Source organism: Ammospiza nelsoni, chromosome 6 (assembly GCF_027579445.1).
Source record: "Ammospiza nelsoni isolate bAmmNel1 chromosome 6, bAmmNel1.pri, whole genome shotgun sequence".
NCBI classification, from domain to species: Eukaryota; Metazoa; Chordata; class Aves; order Passeriformes; family Passerellidae; genus Ammospiza; species Ammospiza nelsoni.
In genome coordinates this window covers 9,861,453-9,882,037 of record NC_080638.1, presented here as the reverse complement: position 1 = coordinate 9,882,037, position 20,585 = coordinate 9,861,453, and the positions used below count along the sequence as shown (strand labels likewise).

At 42.9% G+C, this 20,585-nt stretch overlaps 1 protein-coding gene across 2 annotated transcripts; it reads right to left on the bottom strand.

Moving 5' to 3' along the window:
• Positions 1–1,498: 1,498 nt before the first annotated feature.
• Positions 1,499–11,706, bottom strand: FADD (Fas associated via death domain). Of its 2 annotated transcripts, XM_059475179.1 has the most exons (3): positions 11,261–11,706; positions 10,059–10,324; positions 1,499–1,547 (listed from the first exon to the last, which is right to left on the bottom strand). In XM_059475179.1, the coding sequence occupies exons 1-3, from the start codon at positions 11,619–11,621 to the stop codon at positions 1,515–1,517; spliced, it is 660 nt and encodes a 219-aa protein (XP_059331162.1). In that variant the 5' UTR covers positions 11,622–11,706; the 3' UTR covers positions 1,499–1,514. The 2 variants fall into 2 exon arrangements, with proteins under 2 accessions (XP_059331162.1, XP_059331163.1); XM_059475180.1 differs by lacking the exon at positions 1,499–1,547 and having other exon boundaries at positions 7,763–10,324.
• Positions 11,707–20,585: the final 8,879 nt, after the last annotated feature.

Genomic DNA, 20,585 nt, shown 5'->3' with positions numbered 1-20,585 from the left:
GGGTTATCCCTACTGCTGGACTCACAGTGCCCTAAAGTAAAGGAGTTTTAGGATTTCTGTCTGAAATGTTAATTTTAGTTCTGCCATGATATCCTAGTTTTGGGATTAATGGTTTACAGATGCTTAAGTCCTTACAGAACCACCTGTTATTTTAATAATGAATAAAAGCACAGTGAAGCCTTGCATCCCTTCTTGGCTGGCAGAGTGTCTGCTACTAATCTGGCCCAATTTAGCTTCCCTCTGCACAGAAACACCCTCTGTAAAACTTCTGGCCAGCTCATACTGCCTCCTCCAGCTGGAGTCAGGCTTTGTGTGTGCAGCTTGTGCTGCTCAACCCATCCCCATGGGTCACGCCGAGTTCAGGCTCCTACAGGAATGCCTTTATCTGCACCTGAGGTTTCATCCAGTGTGTCCTCAGCTGCCATTGAGGTCTCCACGTGTTTTTGACTCAGCTCCCAACAAAAGGTTTGTCCCTGCCTTGTGTGAGATAACACTCAGTCACTCTAGTGTTCCTTTCCCCTTTTTCTGTTTGCCTGAATGCCTTGTTCCTTTGCACAGAGGTATTTACACAGCTTTTGTCAAATTGCAATTAATTAAGGCTGGCTGTTACTAAATAAAAAGTCATTTACTATCTAGCTGCTGCAGGTAAGGTGACATGATGTGTAACTTGGAAAAAAACCAAAAGAAGAGAAAAAGCTATGAAAGGTTGTCCTCTTCCTGCTCTTGGTTAGAAATCATCATTTCTAGGAAGGTGGAAAACAGCTGAACAAACCTTGTCATTGTCTTACACTAATCCTTAAACAAAGCGAGAATAACGTGTAAGATATAGAAGGGAATAACTCATAATAGCAGAAACCTGCAGCCCTGATATTATTCATCTGTGCCATAGCAAGCAGGATAACTGATTTATTTTGAAGCTAAATTCCCTGTTCTCCTGAACACAGTTCATATTAAAGACCCTTTGACCACAGCATCTGTTTGCATTGTAATCCACATCTAAAAGAGTCAACAGAGATATTGACTCAGGAGCTGGTTCTAGCTCAGGTCTGCGAGTTAAGCTCCCTCAACACACTTCAGCTTTTGCACTAAGAGCTACAAGAACACTCCTCACCTTTTCCTTTTGTGTTACAATCAATCATCCAGCACTCCAAACAAAGGTCACGTCCTCCCCCAAATGCAAACAACACCTTCCCTTTGTCTCCCAAACAACTTTAAATAACAATGCCTAAAACTTCCAGAAATCATTAGCATTTCTTTATGCACAAATGGGAAGTATTAAGTCTAGCCAAGGTGAGATTAATCTGGCAGTTTCAGTCTGGTGAAGTGCTGCCCTTGCCACAAAAGCCATCGAGGAACTTGGCACTAACTTGCTCTTTGCACTTGTTACCTGTGAAGCCGCAGACTGAAGTGGCAGGGACTCAGCCGCCTGGTGCTGGAATCATTTAGGGCACTGGAAAAGCACAAGCAGAACTCCTTTTACTTTGACCATGTAAAATTTCTGAATTTTTTTTCTGTTAGATAATTTCCTCAGTGTCTGCAGCTGCTGCCTGCAAAAGCAGAAGGAACAGGGAAGAGAACAGAAGGTTAATTTCAGTATCATGGGTTTTGTATTGACCCAAAACACTAGACTGAAGGGAAATGCTGAAAATCACAGAAACCGCTCTAGTGTACACCAGGATTTAAGCCAATTCTTGCATTTAAACCTGTAAGAATAAAACAAAATCACTCCTGCTCTGGCTGATGCTGGACATCAGCAGATGGCTCTGAATTTGTACTTTTTATTGATGAGCTGGCCCAGAAACACCACCTTGGTTTCTACCAGAATTTGGCTGCTCTCGGAGATTGCCATAGGGGTATATTTCCTTACAGATGCAGTACAGAGCATATAAGGGACAGACAGAAGTTGGAGAAGGAGTATTGAGAAATAGCCCTGTCAAGAAAATCTTGTTTTCCAGATTATATCAAATAACTTTTCTGCCAGATTATATCAAATAACTTTACTGAGGAGTGTGTGTGTGTGTGTGTATGCATAAGGAAACACACACTGCACACACACAGATATGTGGATACACACACAGGCACATCAGGATTTGGGAGACATCTAATTTTCATGTCCAATACTTTCTTTCACTCCTGTAATTAAATGTGCAGTTTCCTTTCACCAAAATAACATGGCACCAGTTTGATTTTAATATATCTTTAAGCCATGTACAGTGAGGTTCCTTGCATGAATATTCAACATTTAGCTGCCACATGCCCGTGGATATTCAGCAAATAAAGGAATATGAAGGCATAAGTGATATAACAAATAATTTTGCAGTACCAGATTTTTGCTGTAAACAGAATAATCAAATTTTATGCCAGCCAAAACAGTTATAATTTAAATTTTTATCTGTCCAATCCAGTAATGCTTTGGTGGATTGGGTTGTTTTCTCTTGTCAAGGTCAGAATGTTTAGCAGCAGCAATGGGGATGGTTCCTGGCTCCCAGTTTTCAAAGCTCATGGAGATAGCATATCTCAATTACAGCCAAAATGCTGCAGAAAAGCCTCTGTATCCAGACACCAGCTAGGTCATAGCAAGGTTTCTGAGTGCACAAAGGAAGGGTTTTTCAGCTCCTGGGGTTCACTTTGCTTGCATGATTTAGAGGCTTTTTTTGTCTGCCTTCAATAATGCCACCTTTGTAGTACCAAAATACACGACTGAGAGAAGCTGGCAGCTCCCTGTGGCCTGCAGCTCCCCCATTCCCTCTCTTTGCATGGGGAAAAATCCCCAATAACCAAACCAGGGGGCTGCCACTGCTGCTGTGACATCTGACATGGTAATGTTGCAGAGCCAGGATACTCCCTGAGCTGCTTACAGGTGCCATGGCAATTCCATCTGGGCCCATTTTTCCCCACATGAGGATGTCATACCTTATTTGAATGCATGAAAAACCACTGGAACAGGCTGGCCGAATAACCAGGGGTGATTCAAGAACTGTCAGAGTCCTTTTCAAACCACCAAGGGTTTGTCCTGCCTCAGGCCTGAGTGTTGGAATTATTCAGCTTTTAATGATGAGCTGGGGGATGAGTTTGTGGGAAGGAGATAAGGGATGAAAGTAACCTTTTAAAGGAGAAAATGGTACAAGCCTATGGGGCACTCCAGGTACCCTTTAAATAAAGGAAACTGGGATCTGATTTCTCTATAATTCCTTCTCTAATTCCTCTTAATTAACCTGTGGGAACTTCTCAGCCCTCACAAAACAAATTGAGCTTCCCACAAGCCAGACCTGAGGAACAGACATCAGACTTGCTGCTGAGGCCCCTTCTGGCATGAGACCTACCTCAAGCCTACTTGAATCACCCATTAGTAAAGAAATCACCCTCAAAAAAGGTCAGTTGAACATAAATTCCATCCAAACTAACAGTAATAAACCATAAACCGGTGGAAATATTAACCTAGGAAACAGACAAGCATAGTGTGTAAAGCAAACGCTGGATTTTCAAAGGTGTTGGTTGACATTAAATTTGGTTAAGTAGCTGTGTGATGGCATTTTCTCTGAGACTGTTGGTCTAGACACCCCTGTAAACCTTAATTCACAGGAGTCAAACCTGCCTTTGGCTTTCAAGCTGAAAAATGATCTGGTCCTTTCACACCACTCAGCATCTTATCCAGCGGAAGTGATTACAGAAGAATCAGGAATTTCTAGAGCTGAGGATTTCCATCTCTGATGAGGATTCCTACCTCCATTCCCACTTTAAGACAAATTAGGTGGAAGGAGGAGGCATTCCCAGGGAGAAAATCATGATCAGGGTACCTTATGCCATGTGTCAGCTGCTTTTAGTTACCCCAGAGGCTGGAGGGAGCACAGGCATCAGTTCCATATCCTGGAGAGCTCAGGGATTATTTGGAACCTTGGCTAAACCCCTTTATCCCCCAGGATATTTATTTACTGGATGCAGGGTGGGAAAAAAAGGGTCCCCTCCACAGAATTACTCTTACCATCAAAGGCCAGGGTGTGGGGTTGCCTCTTGCTCAGCTCTGATGTGAAAATAAAGGGTTTAAATTCTTCATCAGCCACTGAGTCATGTGAGAAACGGTTCAGTCAGTCAGGGCTGGAGACCTTTAACAATGACATTTCAGGAATTAAGGGGAAAAAACACTGCATGAGGTGAAGTGCCTCATAAACAGAGTCCTCTAAAAGACAGTTCAACATTTAATAGCCCTGAAAATTCACAGGCCAGATGTGGAATTTGACATTCTGATTTAAAGATTCAGACATAAGTTTTTTCACGTGAAGTTGGTTTTTTTGGGTTTTTTTTTCCCCATTTTTTTGTAAAAATTAGAACATGGTTTACAGAAAATTGGATTAGCAGGTCCACAGTGAATAACTTAATCAGGTGCCATGTAACAGAGCTGCATGCAGCCGTTAGCTAGAAATGTGCACTTTGCTGACTTTAATTAGTTTTAATTCATCTGCATATATATTAGCTGCTTCATGCACAAACATGCAGTGACACATGCAAGCTGCAGCTTTACCATTCCAGCTGGAAACAGACATGGAAGCACCTGGTGCTGAGGATAAAAAGGTAAAATAAAATAAAATAAAATAAAATAAAATAAAATAAAATAAAATAAAATAAAATAAAATAAAATAAAATAAAATAAAATAAAATAAAATAAAATAAAATAAAATAAAATAAATTTAGCCCTGCTCTCTCACATGCCTTGCTCCAGGGAGAAGTGGAACTGAGGGAATTCACCAAGAGGTTTCATTTCCATTCCTGCCCTCGCATTTTGGATTCCTGACGTGGTCAGAGTGGGGAGTGCAGCAAACCCCACAGCTGGTGAGAGCTCCCAGCGCCGAGGGCCGGCCGGGAGGGATGGCCAGGAGCAGGGCTGCAGCCACATGCCCCGTGGACTGCCGTGCCCTCGGACTGCCATGGCAACCCCGGCTTTGGGGGGAATTCAGGCTATCCCGGCTTTCCCACGTTAGGGATTTCACAGCCAAGAAGCTGTGAATAAATTCTGCTTACGCTGAGCAGAACATAAATTAAACAATGTGGGATGTGAGGCACAGACCTGCCAGTGCTGCGCCCTTTTAATTCACATTTTCTCGGCAATTTCTGTTCAAAATTTGGCAATTTGCCTGAGAGTGACAGAAAGCACCTCTCAGGAGATGACTGGGAGGGAAACAAAGATAAAATTTAGCTCAGTGGTTCACACACAGACATTAATGGCAAGAACGGTTTTACAGTTTCATTTTTATGTCAAACCTTTCCCACAATTTATATGCTCACTGTCAATAAAATCCAGTGCCAGGTTTGCATACAAAAATCAGCTTTTGTTGCTTGATTTTTGTTGATTTTCTTTTGTTCAAAGAAATTTGAACTTTGTACTTCCCTTTTACCACAGGTGGTGTCCACGCTTGCAGAACAGCTGCTACAACCCTTTTAGAAGTTACACCTGCTGAGAACTGCTCAGATTAAATTCTGCAAATCATTTTTTTAAAGTCAATACTCCTGCTGCGATCAATAGGATTAGCAGAATTAAGAAATAGAGAAGAAATAATTTCAAAAATTGTGAGGATTTTTAATGGCATGATTGCTTTCTGTAGAAGTTCTCCAAAGCCAGGCTCACTCACAGAAAATCCCAGTTGGGTGTTTTTTTACATCTGCCATGACAATGGTCCAGTTTTATATCTGTGTAACTTCACACAGCACCAGCTCCTGCTTTCAAGGCTTGAACATTATATAGCAAATAAAAAATACCAGTCTGACAGCTTTTTGAAGCACTCAGCAGGGATACAAAGTTGACACTAAGCTGCTTTCCGTGGCACTTATTACATTGTACTGGAGATGCCTCAAGAGCTCCCTTGGAGTTGTTATTTTTTTATCAGTAGAGAACACACACAAACCCCTGCGCTTCCCTGCAGGAGCTGGTCACTGTCTGGAGCTCTGTGACCTGCACCAACACAGCACCAGAAAGCCAGAGAAAGGAGAGCTCAGCCACCATCCACGCAGGAACAAGCACACAGAGCACCTGGAAAAGGCTTTCAGCTCCCCAAACCCATCAAGTCAGAGAAATCACCGAATCCAAACCCAAGCAGGATGGCCAGCTTCAGGGATTTCCATGGTGTCTATTACATCACGCTGCACAAGAACAAGCCTGTTGTTTTCACTTCAGCCTGCTTTAAGAGAGGCATGTGTAATGCTCTCAGGAATGAGGCAGGAGCAGGAATGGATCTGTGGACGGGACTTTTTAATGATTCGGAGCAGATTCCCACGAGAGAGCTGCATGACTCTGCCTTTCCCAGCAGCCGAGTAAAGCCCTGCTTCCTTCTCCCCTGAACCTACAATTGCAACACACCCCGCTCCTGTGAAGCAATCCCCAGCTGTGACAGTTTTTACTGAAACACAGATTCTCCAAAAGTTCCTGAACCTCCCCTACCCTCAGCTCACCCCCACGATTCCTACTTCTATGGTTGAAACGGTGAGCTAATTTCTTTCAAATGTTTTTAACCAAAACCCTGGCAGAGAAAAGCAATAAATCAAAGAGGAAAGACAACTTAGAAAAATATTTGTGCTAGAACACATTTTAAGGATACAGGTGATTCATGCAGAAGAAGAAGGGCACAAGGCATGATTAGAAATAAATTTGAATTGAAAAATACTCAGCCAAAAAGCCTGAATTAAGAACATGCTGAGCACCAGAGAGAGAGCTTGGAGACACAGTCTGATATTAAGCTTTCTGCATTAAACAATTAAATGAAGCAATTAGATTTCAGAAAGGAGACAATTATTTTAGGAATGAAACAAAGGCTGGAGGAAATGCAGCTGCCTGAGTGTGGAGAATGGAGAAAAGGAAACCAAAGCATTGTATTTGAAATGTTCACAACAACCAATTTGTGTAAGAGGATTTTTAATTAATAGTCTACAAAAGTCTTTTAACTCAGTAATGAAAATAATGCAATTTAAAAAAAGGAAACCACCTCAACATGTGATTACAATTGGTATCTTCAAAAATCACAAGCAAGTGCTGAAAGGGACTGAGGAGTGACATGGAAAAACAATTCTCCGAGATGAGAATTCTCATGAGATGGCACTTTTAACTCTCCACATGTTTTGATGTGCTGTTTTCTCAAGGCTGTGAGGAAAGATTACTCTCAGGAGACTAAGAGGAAAAAGGTTTGAGTAATTCCTCACAGGCAGATAGTCTTGCAGAGCATCCTAAAGGATTTGATAAAATGGGCAATTAAGTTATTTGTCTTACTCACTCATGGCTTTAAGTGCAGGCTGACACTCCACAGAGCACCGAGCCTCTCTCAGTTCCTTCTGAGCACGTCCTCTAAAAGCCTGGCCAAGCTTAGACTAAACCAGAAGCCGGGCTTTTAATGAATTATAAACCAAATACAAGATCCTTAGCAGAGCACGGCTAGCAGAGGAGAAGAGAAGGAAGCCTGCCCAGGGGCAGCCTCTGCCCCAGGCACACTGGCACTCGAGTCTGGGCTCCCGAGGGCTGCCAGGGAATCCTTTTTTCCTTACACCTCCCTGAGTGACAGCATTGCTGCTGGCAAACTGCAGCCTGATTAGCACTTCTGAGAAGCTCGATGACAAAACACTTTGTTTTTTTGTCTTTAATGTCCCAATAAGGGCACAGGTAACACAATGCCTGTTTAGCGCCACTCCTTGCTTTCAGAGTGTCCTTAACATCCACTTTCTCCCAGTCAGAGATCTTACTGCAGACAACAATCCCATCAAACAAGAAAAAAACCCCGTTCCATTTATTTTGGTTTTTTAAAGAATTATTTTTAATGAAATGTACACAGAATTATACAATATAAAATCTTAATTCAAGTTATAAAAATATGCATAGGAGTTCAAGGTGTTTAATTTGAAAATAAGATCGTCAACTGGATCAGACAACACTCCCTTACAAATTGCACCCTTTATCCCTCCCCCCAGTAAAAAGGGACATAATCAACATTTGAGCATCTCATAAAAACGATCTTAATTGGCCCTGAAGTATGGCACAGATGGGTGCAGTCTAGGTCATTTCCTTCAGACACAGTAAAAGGATGTACAAAATCCTTAGAGAAACAAGGTTTTTGCCTCCTGAAGCAGAATATTTCTTGTGAGGGCTAGGCTGATGAGTGCCTGGCTACAACAAACAGATTATTCCAACTGATTCCTAAAATATCCTGCCTGTATGCAGTATACTCTTCCTATTTCACACAAATCTCCTCGGTGAAGCAGAAAACTCACTAAAAGTGGATAAGAAAAGCACTTCAGCAGACTTGGAGGTGTTTGAGCACTCACCTAACATCCTGCTCACTTGCACTCCTCTGCTCCCAGGGATTTCTCTGAGGCAGGAAGGAAAAGTTACTGGAGCAATCCTTTTCTTTATATACTGCAGCATGGATACACCTGATGTCTGTGAAACAAAGATCTCCAGAACACCTGAGCTTATCACCCAGCTGCACCTCAGCACCTCCTTCTGGGGAGCCAGGAATTGGCAATTGATACAAGTAAAGGGAATAAGAACTTGCCCAAAAGGCAGACAGGTGGCAACTCCTTTGCTTGGATACAACCAGTGATACTAAATACACCAAACTGGAAAGATACTGAGAATCAGCACACAATGGTTTGGGCAGGGGGGGACCTAAAAGATCATCCAGTTCCAACCAATGACTCTTTCCACCAGACCAGGTTGCTCCAAGTCCCATCCAGCCTGGCCTTGGGCACTTCAAGGAATGCAGAAAAGAATCAGGGAAGGGGAAAAACCCCTGACTGAAATGATTTTTCTGTCATGTGAACTTACAATGATTTACAGTTTCTACTAACTACAATACAGCATTCAAGCAATTTGAGCAAAAGGCACCATGTGCAATGAAAACTTAAAATTAGCAGGGTTACAACATTTCTGCAGAGCAGTGACAGGTTATGTGCTGACACCCGGCCTTCACAGCAATGGCACCACATAAAAACAGCTTGGAAAGGGCTGAAATCCCACAGGTGCAGCAACAATAAAACCTCTTCCAGTATCTGGCCAGGCACTTGGGAGGTGTTTGCAGAAACACAGGATCCTACAGCTGTTCAAGCAGTAATGGTAGCATGGGATTCTCCCCTCTGAAATCTCCCTGCATGTCCTCCACTGTGCAATTGTGCAGTTTCTCCAGCTGTAGGTCAGGTGTGAAGGCCACTGGCTGAAGGTTGTTCCAGATGAAAGCTGAGAGCTGCATCTGACAGAGGCTGGTGCATCCTGCTCCCCCTGAGAGTGGCTCACACCTTCCAGCACACAGGAGCAGCCTCTGGGACAGAGGCCACGGAAGGATGCCCAGCAAGGAGCCCCAAAGCATCCCCAGTTTGCAAAGAGGCTGCTGTGAACATCTTCTCTTGGACAGTTTCAGGAGAACTTCAGGATGCTGAAGGCACTTGGTGCAGACATTTGACTTCCATTTCAAATCCAGGCACGTTTTTTCCCAAGAAAGCCACCACAATAATTAGTGTCCCTCTTGCACTGCAGTCTGAGGTTACAGTTGTCTTAATATACTTTCATGGAGAGCAAATATATCTGACAAATTTCCTAAGATATTATTTTTTGCTAGTCCAAAAGAAAAGCCAGCACCCAGCTGAAACCTTTACTCTTTCTCCCTTTCACACTGTATTTATAATAGGCCATTATAAAAAAAAAAAATCCAACATCTCCATGAAATTTTAAATTCCAGTTGTTTCAGAAGTGTCCCATGGATGTATTTCCAGTGGAGATGCATCTGAAAAGTGTCTGCAGCAAAGCAAATCTTTTCAGGTGAGTGGCAGAACAAAAGCGTGAGAATTTCTATATAATGGGAGTTCAGATCTTCTGAAAGCTAAAATATCTTGAAATAAGCATCAAACTACAAAGTGCTCTATGAAAGGAATCTGTTTCCATGTCTGTTTCACCTGAGCACAAATTAACTTATTAAGGCACATAAATAAGTGGCAGCCAGTGATAGTTAATTTGGTTCAGAAGAGAAGAAGGCACTCTGACTTTTTTCATTCATAGTTTTACACTGTTTTCATTTGGTTCCACTGCTCACCTGTGAGAGCCTCTCTTCAATCAGGTCTGCCACCAATCTCAGGTTGCAGCGCTGGAGGGCTTTTATTAAGTCAGCCACCTTTGCATCCTTCCCCTTCCACTTCTGCCACTCCCGAAGTGCCTGAAAAACCATTTCCCCCAGGTCGTATCGATAGGCCACCTCCACCTTGTCCAGCTTCACGTCTGGCAGCCCGAGTTCTCGCATCAGCTTCTTCCAGTCCCTCCCAACATTGTCATGAATGACACCAAAAGCTACCTGCAGGAGACCTGAAACAGCAGAAGCACGTCAAGTCAGCCACGCACTTACTAAGAAACTCCAGAAAACGTTGAGAAGTTGTTGGTTCTATTTCAGCAAAACGCCACTACTCCTGTTGCACTGCACATACTGGGAGTTCTACAGAAGCCACTGGATAGACTTGGAATCCCAAAAGATAAAAGAAAGATAAAAAAGAGGGGGGGAAGTTCCACCCCGAAAGACATTTGTGTACTCGTTTACTGGGGTTGCTGGGGAGCGATATATGAAGGTGTGAAAAGTGCGTATTTTATGACTGGGTTTTTGCAAATATTAAAATGAATATTATACGTGTTGTGTTAGAAAGTAATGCTGTATTAATTCTCTTAATAGTGTGTTAAATATAGTTTTAGATTATAACAAATGTTAAAACAGAAACTGTGCTATGTAGGATTTTTTTTTTTAAAGAAAGGACTCACAGCGAGATAGCAGCCACAGGACACCTGAATCTTTCAGAGAAATAGAATTTATTGCCCCATTATCAGAAGAAGCAAACTTTTTCCCGCCTCGAAGGCGCTGTTAGGATTCAGAGGAAGAAGTTGATGATGACCAGAGGGAATCCTGTGTTTGAATGGAGTTTATGCATCATGTATGAAGTGCGTGAATATGCAACAGGCTGTTGTTTTAAGGGTTAATCCTTTGTTAAAGTGGGTCCTTTTTCGGGCTCGTGCTGCCCAGAAGAAGGTACCTGGACTGTCCATAACTCTTCCTCTCTATTGTCTCGTTCTATCCTAATTCAAATTGTCCAAATTATTATTACTCTAATTGTATTACTATTTCAAAAACCATTTTATTACTATTAAACTTTTAAAATTTTAAAAACAAGTGATTGGCGTTTTTCACACGGGGATATAACTATATTAAAAAAAAAAAACAAAACGAAAACCCTCTGTAGAAAATAATCCACCTACCTTTTTCATGCTCATCTGGCTGATCCTCAGGGGCCTGAAGTTCCCCCTGTTCGAACTGCTCCACCAGTGCCAGCAGGTCGACCCTGCTGATTTTCCGCAGCAGCTGTTTCAGGAACTCCAGATTGTCGGGCGCGATGTGCCCCCGCTCCCTCAGGATGCTGAAGAGATCCAGGCCGACTCGCACCGCCTCACTCTTTCCCTTCGGGACTTTGTCGCGGCAGAGGAACGTCAGGTCCTTCACCTCCTTGGCCGACAGCTCCGAGGAAACGGAGAACAGCAGGCCCTGGAAAGGATCCAGGGCGCCGCGGCCCGCGGGAGGGACTTCGGCGTCCTGTCCCAGCCCTCTGAAGAGGAAATCCATTGCTGTTCGCGCGGGGCGACCTCCCGGGAACACGGAGAGACACCGCAGGGACGGCACGGTACCGGCCCCAGCGGGCCCGAGCGGCGGCCGGAACTCACGCGACCCGCGGCTTTCCCGCCCCAAGATGGCGGCCGCGCCGCCGCCCGGGAGGGAGGGTGTGCGCTCTGTCGCCGCCGCTGCCGCCTCAGCTGAGGTTGGGGACTCTCTGCCCCGAACCCCTCCCGAGGCGAACCGGCTTCTTTGGTGCTGCTGAATGCAGAGCGTGTGTTGGAGCCGAGCTCAGTGCGGCCGGTGTCGTGCTTCAGGAGAAGCCCCGGTGCCCTAGCGCCTCAGCCGTGGCCAGGTCACAAAATCACAGAGTCACAGAATCAAAGAATCACTGAATCACAGAACCAGAGTTACAGAGTCACAGAATCAAAGAATCACTGAATCACAGAACCAGAGTTACAGAGTCAGAGTCACAGAATCGCAGAGTCACAGAATCACAGAACCACTGAATCACAGAATCACTGAATCAGAGTGTGAAAAATGCGCGTATTTTATGCTTGGCTTTTCGCGAATATTAAAATGAATATTACATATGTTGTGTTAGAAAGTAATGCTGTATTAATTCTCTTAAGTAGTGTGTTAAATACAGTTTTAGGTTATAAAAATGTTAAAATAGAAACTGTGCTATGTAGGATACTACTTTTTTTTTTTTTTAAAGAAAGGACTTGCAGTGAGATAGCAGCCACAGGACACCTGCCTCTTTCAGAGAAAAAGAATTTATTGCCCTCTTATCAGAAGAAACTTCTTCCAGGAACGGTGACTCCACCTCTCTGGGCAGGCCGTTCCAATGTCTGATCACCTTTTCTGCCAAGGAATTCTGCCTAATATCCAACCTGAAGCTCTCCTGGTGCAGCTTAGACTGTGTCTTCTTGTCCTGCCACTTGTTCCCTGGAAGCAGAGCCTGACCTTCCCTAGCTGCCTTCTCCTGTCAGGGAATTGTGCAGAGCCAGAAGGTTCCCCCAAGCCTCCTTTTCTCCAGGCCGAGCCCCTTTCCCAGCTCCCTCAGCCTCTCCTGGTACTCCAGACCCTTTCCCAGATCCATTCCCTTCCCTGGACATGCTCCAGCCCCTCAACGACCTTCCTGAATCCAGGAACCCACACCTGTAGATTTCCTGGTTAATATTGAATAATTGGACTTTTTGTGAACACCTACCCCTATAAGACTTAATCTCTGTGTTTTTTTTTTTTTGTTTTTTTTTTTTTTGTTTTTTTTTTTTTTTTTTTGTGTTTTTTTTTTTTTAAGGTGGAAAGAAAAGCAGCACAAGGATGAAAGGTTCAGTATGGGCATGAGGAATCTCAGGGGCTACCTTCTGGCTCACTGAGATGAGCATGGAGACGGGAGGGACTTGGTCATTTTTCCCAAGGAAAAGGGGCTGGACAAGAAGAAAATCACCAGAGGAGGTTTAGGTGGGGTATTAGGAGACATTTCTTCACTGAAAGGTTGGACAGGCATTGGAACAAGCTGCCATGGGGAAGTGGTGGAGTCACCATCCCGGGAGAGATTTAAAAGATGTACAGATGTGGTGCTTTGAGACGTGGTAGAGGACTTGGCAGTGATGGCTTAATGGACTCAATAATCTTAGAGTTCTTTTCCAGCCTTAATTGTTCCATGGTTCTATGGTTCTATAAATGGTTTTCTCCACCAAGAGCAAGAAAGGCCCCAGCAGAGCCCTGCCCCCAAAGAGATGCCATTCCCATGGCTTCCCTGCCTGACAGCTGCCCAGGAATTCCTTTCTGCCCTCCCTGTGTGCCCCTGCTGCCCCCAGAGACGCCCAGCCTTTCCCTGGAAGCACAGGACATGCAGCCTGGCCTTTGTTCCTCACCAAGATTAATTGTGACACAAAGCACCTCCTGACCTTTAAAAGGCAAGAAATAGGGCAAATGTTAAGTCCCTGTATTTTAGAGGTGACTCTTACACAAGGTGAAAGGTTGTGAACTTTTCTTAAATGGGAAAGGTCAAGTTCACTCCATTGTTTTGTAGGTGCCTTTTGGCTTTTCTTCTCAGCACATGTAGATAGTTCAGAAATTTTTCTTGTTCCTTCTGTGAGCACTGGCATGTTGATTCCCCAAGTTACCCCGTTCCTAAGTTGTTTCCAGCACACTTTAATTTATTATTCTTACAGCACACTCACAGACCTATGTTCTCTCATTATAGAAGGGTTTCTGACTGATAAATGTACTCAAACACTATCATCTTCCTCATCTCAGTCTCCACTCACACATTCCAACGTGAAGACCAAGCCCCCAAAACATTTCTAAAACTCCCACAGGCACAAGCCCTCCTTAGATAAACCCACTAGATATTTTTGTCTATTCCCTAAATGCTGCAGACTAGAGGGAATTAACTTGTTACAGGGTCTCGTGGTAAAGGAAAGAGTGAGAGGAATTGCCACTGTGAATCTGAGCTGGGACAAGATGTGCCTGATTTAAGAGGTGCTTTTTTTTTTTTTTTTTGCTGCCCTGAATATACTTTAAACTCAAGGAAAGTCATTAGCAAAAAGGGTAGCATAGGAGAAATGTATTTGCTGTGTGTGCATTAATTAATGAAGCAGGAGTAACCCTTGTAATGGTATAAGAAGTATAAAATCCAGTTAAATAAAATTCCTTTTAAATTTTGCCAGCAAAGGTAACTCTACAAAACAGCAGGGACCAAATCACATGGCACCTGGTGATGGCAACCAGCCAAATTCAGAGACAAATCTGTGAGAGGGAAGTCCAAATCAGCACAATTTATACCTTTATTCTCTATATCCTGACATGCAATTGAAGACAACATCAACTGAGGTTTTAATGAGTTCATCCAAACCTGGTGGTCAGATTCAGTACTGTGAAAGTGACACTGCACATTTATGTAATTCCAAAGGTGTCTAAATTAGTAACAAAAGTGAAACTGAAAGACACAAATCTATGTTTAATTAAGACTCTTAAATGCTTTTAAACTCACTCCTATGGGAAGGCAGAGTGATTGAGCAGGGTCTTCTATTCTGTCTGAACCTGACTTGGATGCATTCACCGATGAAAATACCCCAAGCAATAAATTGCTTTATTCCAGTGATTTCCTTTGGAAGCAGTTTGTGGGGTTTTGGCAAAGGAAATATTAGGTGAGCCTAACAGATTGTAAGCACTTCTGTGTCAGAATAAAACTTAATAGAAATGATTTATTGGAGTAGCTCGGATTTCAGTGGAAGTTTCCCAGAAATTTAAGTGCCCTGAATGATCCGGTTCCCAACCAAATTTCTCAGGTTTCTCGAGGCAAGATGAGTCCTTGCAAAATACTGCAGAGGGAGCTCGAAGCCTGGGAGTGCCTCGGACTTAGCTTTGACTCCACGGTCCTTGCGGGAGGAGCAGGGCACAGAGAGCGGGGAAAGGCTGATTTCAGCAGAGCCCTCGGGGAGGTGTCAGTCGCCAGGACATCCCGGCAACGCCGCCCATCCGGGGACTGCACAAATGGCCAAGTGCGGGGCTGTCCTGAGGCGTGTTGGTGTGGAAACTCGGGAAGAGCCTTCCCTATTTCCAGCCAAGGCAAGCAACATTCTGCTGGTGCAGAAAAACTGGAGTGTTTGGGAGCTGCTGTGTTTTCAAGTGAAGCAGCTTTGATAATTTCTTTATTTCCCATGCAATGCAGTAGCACATATCCCAGGGGGACTTAAAATCCTTATCCTGACAATTCTGAGAGACAGGTTGGGCAAACACCTTGGCACAGACTGTGCTGAGGAACTGTTTCTCTTTTGAGGCCCAGGTGATTGTACACTTCTTTTAATATACCTGCTCTTGTCTTCCAAGGGAATTAATGACCTCTCCTTTTTTATTTGCTGGCTTCGAGATAAGAGGAGATTTTGCATAAAAACTCAACCCTGTCCCTACTAGCAGAATTGAGCTACAAGAGGTTTTTAGTTTGCTTCCTGCTTTTTTACTCCTATGCTGAATAAACTGATTTCCATAAAATTTTTTAGTGTACTTATCCAATGCCTCTCACCCATTTTTTGCAAAACCCTAAAATGCACATTTTCAGCAAAGAGAAAACTGTTTCTGTATTTTCTTTTGTGAATGAATTGATCTGTACACGTTTATTTTGTCAGCTATCACCCCTCTGTTGCTATAACATCCAGTCTAGAAAGAAGTGCTCTGATAAAGAAACTCGTTTGTGAAGAGACTGAGGGTCTTAGGAGAAAACTGTCCCTGACAAAAAGGCCCGTAAGAAATGTCAAATTATTGTGGGTTGAGAGAGAAAATTAGAAGCAGAGTGTGGGAAAAGTAAATAAGTACTGAAAAGAGAGTGAACTCTGGCATGACTAGGTTGTATACAGATAAAAAATCTGGCCAAGTAACAACAACAACAAGCAATAAGTTGTTAACAGATGCTTGAACTTAATATTGAAACAGCAGAAGTGTTGATATAATTCTGTTGATACAGTTCTGTTGTGTTATTGTTGGCAGAAGAAGTTAGTTTAACTTTAGGGGAAGGGTAAATTGTAGACTTTTGTTTATTTGCTCCAGCTAAAAAACCTCTGACTTGACTTTTTACCTATTTTTGTAGTGAATTTTCATCATACCATGGAAGTATGAAATCATTCAAACAAACATTTCACATGTCAATAAAGCTGTGTGCATATATTAGCCCAGCACACCTCATTCCTCTAAACCATATTTATTACTTCAGCTCTGCAACATCAATTTTGGACTTGGAAAAACAGAAGAACAGAGAAGACAGAGAGCAAGGGTTGTTTGTGAAGGAATGTCATTGTGAAATGACAAAATGTCCCCAAATAACAGTGTATGATCATTAAATCTCTTTTGGGGCCTTTTCTATTTCTGTTCAGTTCAGTTCCTGCTCTGTGACTGGCTGAGGGCAAAGCAAAGCAAATTGAGATCCAAACTGGAAGTTGCTATTCATGCAGGGAAATAATCCAGCAGCTCTGATTGCCAGGCTTGGAAGCTAATACTGATTCATTTCTGCAGAGTATGTATAATTTGTTCTTTATTTTCCTGAGCTGCTGTATTGCTAGTTCCTAAACCAGATAAAACCATGAAAAGGTAAATACTTACCACAGTAACATTTATTTTCTCTAAATTGAGGTGTTTTTCTTCATTCTCCATCTTTGTATTAGAAAATACAATATTCTGAGCAGCTATAAAATAAAGGTTAGGATAACAAAAATAATTATTTTGCAGAAAACTGATCCATTTTGCACCACTTTGGAGTATTTCTTACAAGCATGTAATTAGTTCTGTGCCACAGGACTTCATCCTCCCACCCAAGGAGAGGTTTTCTTCCCTTACTGAGGAGCAGCACTCCATTGCCTGCTGAAGAGCATTGCAGTTGAAATAATGGCAGCAGGGATTTATCTTCTTTATTTTATTATTTTTTTTTTTTTTTGGTGTATGAATATTCAGCTCTTATCTCTTCTGTACTAACAGACTCTGCTTTGGACCTGGTAAAAAATGGAAAATTTTTCCCAACCATGTCCCTGCATCCAGCCTGCAGAGACCAGAAAATATCCAAATGTCTCTCAAAGGTACTGAAATTTTGCTTTAATAAATAAAAATGAGTGAGCCTGTCACACTTACTTGATTTTTGAGTTAAATTCAGGTATTGTGAAATCACTATTTTGACTGGAGAGAATGACAAGCCAAGAGGTGGGGGTTATTTCCTAGAAACAAGCATTGCTTTATATATCTGTGATTTTCATTCTTTTCAGGACGTGCCAGTGCAGTATTTTCCATCTGAGTCACTGTCCTGGAGGTTGGAAGGTGCAAGTTTTTTACTCAATTCCGATTAGAGAGGGAGTGCCTCATGTGCTCAAGCCCAGGGCACTTATTATCCAGTTATTTCCTTTTAAAACATGAATAGTTTCACGTGGCCACCAAGTGATACAGGATATGACTGGGTGAATTACTCACAGGGATTTAGATATCATAAATAAGAAAGCAAATCTGGTTTCATCATCCCTCTCCCTTGATTCTTTGGGGAGGAAGTATTATTTTCTGCTCTCTGAAGAAATGCTGTAATTTGAGCTGGTCCGCAGTGCTGTGGTCAGACCCAGATACCAGCTAGTCCTAAACCACAATTTTTAGCCCATTTTCATACACAAACTTGTGGGAAACTTGTTGCATTTGTTCCCAGAGATGAAGAGTCTAGAAGGGGAGCGTGACTTCCTGAGAGAAGGCTGGATTAATCTGATACAAAATATAGCATTTATTTATTTTCCTTGCTGTCTGTATACTTCAGAAGAAGTGAGGAAGTTACAAATGCCACAGCTTGGTGCCAGAAAAGCCACAGAGTTTTTTCTTTTTCCATGTGTAGATACAACCAAGATTAAATGACTTGTAGCATAGGACCAGCCCCGAGCTCACCCTCTCTGTTCACTCAAATGCACATCTAACCATACTTTGCTGTTCTTCACCAGTTTTGGAGTGAGGCTTTTGAAAGGGAGCCTGTACCACATCTTTGCCCAGCCCCTAAACCTAGCAGTGATTAATTCATTGCCACTTCTCATCCCCAAGAAGCCCCAGAGGCAATTACCAGCTTAGCTCAGCTGCTCTAAGGCAAGCCTTGTGAAGAGGTGGAGGAACTTGGTTTCAGAAGCCAAAGGCGGAGAGGCAAAAGGGAAGAGGTTCAGTAGAAGTTCAGCAGTGCCTCTCACTTTACTTCTTTCTCTCATTGAAGACAGGATGAAGGTGGAGCTGGAGTTCATGTTGATTTGCTTGCAGGAGTTTCACTGTTCCTTCCCTGCTCACAACTCCCCTTTTCCACTGCCAGCAGTGCCTGGGGAGAGCAAAATGCCCAAACAGCGCCAGGAGTCAGAGCCCACCAGCCTGCAGACACACAGGGCACACACACCACCTCTAGCAGTAAACCCAGGGCAGTCTGGCCTGCTGGGATTTATTGCTTCCCCACTTGCTGGCTAATTACCTGCAATTGCCTTCCTTCATTACCTGGAGATGTATTTCAGAGATTAATGCTTTGAGAAATGTGAGCTGCTCCTGTAATTACACACTGCTGCCATGACAGATGGGAATTCCAGGCTCAGCTCCATTCCTCCCACAGGACCAAAACCTTCCAGCTTCCATCTCCCCACGAGACCTGTGGCATTGCCTGGCTGGGCGTGGTTGGGATGGCATGTGGGAACACTGTCAGAGGCTGCCCCATCACCCACCTACAAGGGGAATCCATCCTTTTTCCAGAAAAACTAACTTGGGTCTGGGAACAGCAGGCAAAAGCCTTTTCTTCTTCTCTTCCCTACTGTGCATCTTTTCCTTAGCTCCATCTCATAGTTCAGCTGAGAAGATAACAACTATTTTCTCATTTAGCAGTAAAAACAGGGAATAACCATTTCTTCTCTTATAAGATTGCTTAACCTCATGCCTCTTGCTCTGAGAAATGGACTTTATTACACTTAAGCTTGTTCAGCACAAACACTCTGCTAAATATTTTCTGTTTTGATTCTTGTTTCCCATGGCCATCTGAACAGATACGTTTCCTGTTTTGGCATGAATTTTTTTCCAGAGATGGTACTAAGCCAGATGAAAGCTATGACCTCAGAATCTTCAATTTTCTTGGATTTTCCAAGGCCTTTGCCTCATGGCAACCAGCACAATGGTGCACCCAACTCTTTACTGCTCTCACAACGCATCTGCATCAATTTATGTTGGCTTTAGCTAACACTGAAGGTTAGAAAAGTAACCTACAAAAACTGTTTTTATTCTATCCAAAGTGAAACCAATCACTCAATAAGTACCTCTTAACCTTATGCAAAGCACACTGAAGGGAATCAATAGGAATATTTTCTTTGGCTTCAGGTGGCTGACACAGCCTTAAAAATTAGGATAGAGTTAAAATTCAAAACAAGCCACATTCATAGTTAGTTTTTTCTTCAGAAAGGCCTGTTGGGCTAAAAAAAGAAGGTTAAAAAAAGAACTTTGGTTTTTCTCTGCTATACTAAAAATGGCATGTTGTGTTTGGTTATGGAATAAATAGTGCTCAAATGTGCAAAGAATTGAACCAGAGTTTGAATGGAATTCATATAAATTTTAAGATGGGTTTTTTCCAGTGGTGAGAGGAAGAGAACTTGTGTACTCTGAAAACTTCGTAGGAAAATATAAATGCACTCAAGTGATGCACAGAGCTCTAGGAGAGGTCAGACTCCGGAGGTATCAGGATGAAAAGTAAATTATTATTGCTTATTGGAAATCACAACAGCCAAAAAGATCATTAACAGCTCAGGACCAGAGAGCGTAGGGGGGTTAAAAATAGAAATGTGTCTGTGCCTTGATGTGAGACTTATTCACCCTTAAGCTATTTAAGACTGCAAAATATTTGTAGGACAGTATCTTGGAAACACAATGACATGGAAATCCAGGAGATTCAGACTCACACAGGCAGCCCTTGGGGTGGGAGCAGCTTCCTCCTTGGATGCACCGACTGAAGTCGTGTTTTTGCTACCACCCTTGCATGGCAAACAGCAAACAGTGATTCAGCAATGGCTCAGAAATGGCCCCTGCAGCCATTTCCAGCAGGAATTTTCCCTGTGGTCTGCATTTTCTCTTGGACCAAGCAAATGGATGCCATGACTTTCCTCTTCAATACCTTAAGATGTTGGGTTTGAGACTTTTCTTTTCTTTGATCAAATCTGGGCTGGGAAATGGTTTTGTGCTTATGGTTTTGGGCCAGAAGCATGCCAAGAACAGGCTGACTGCATGTCATGGACGTGGTGTCATACATGCCATACAATTCAACACAGAATTCAGCTTTGTACTTGCACAATTGAAATATTTGCTTTGCTATCTTTCATCAAACCTGGTCACTGTGAGTCACATCAAGGCAGGTATTCTTTGATCATTTCCAGATCCCTGCTTCCCTGTTTTAAGTTTCCTTTTTTCCCCCCTCTATTCCAGTAAATTCTTTCTAGCACAATC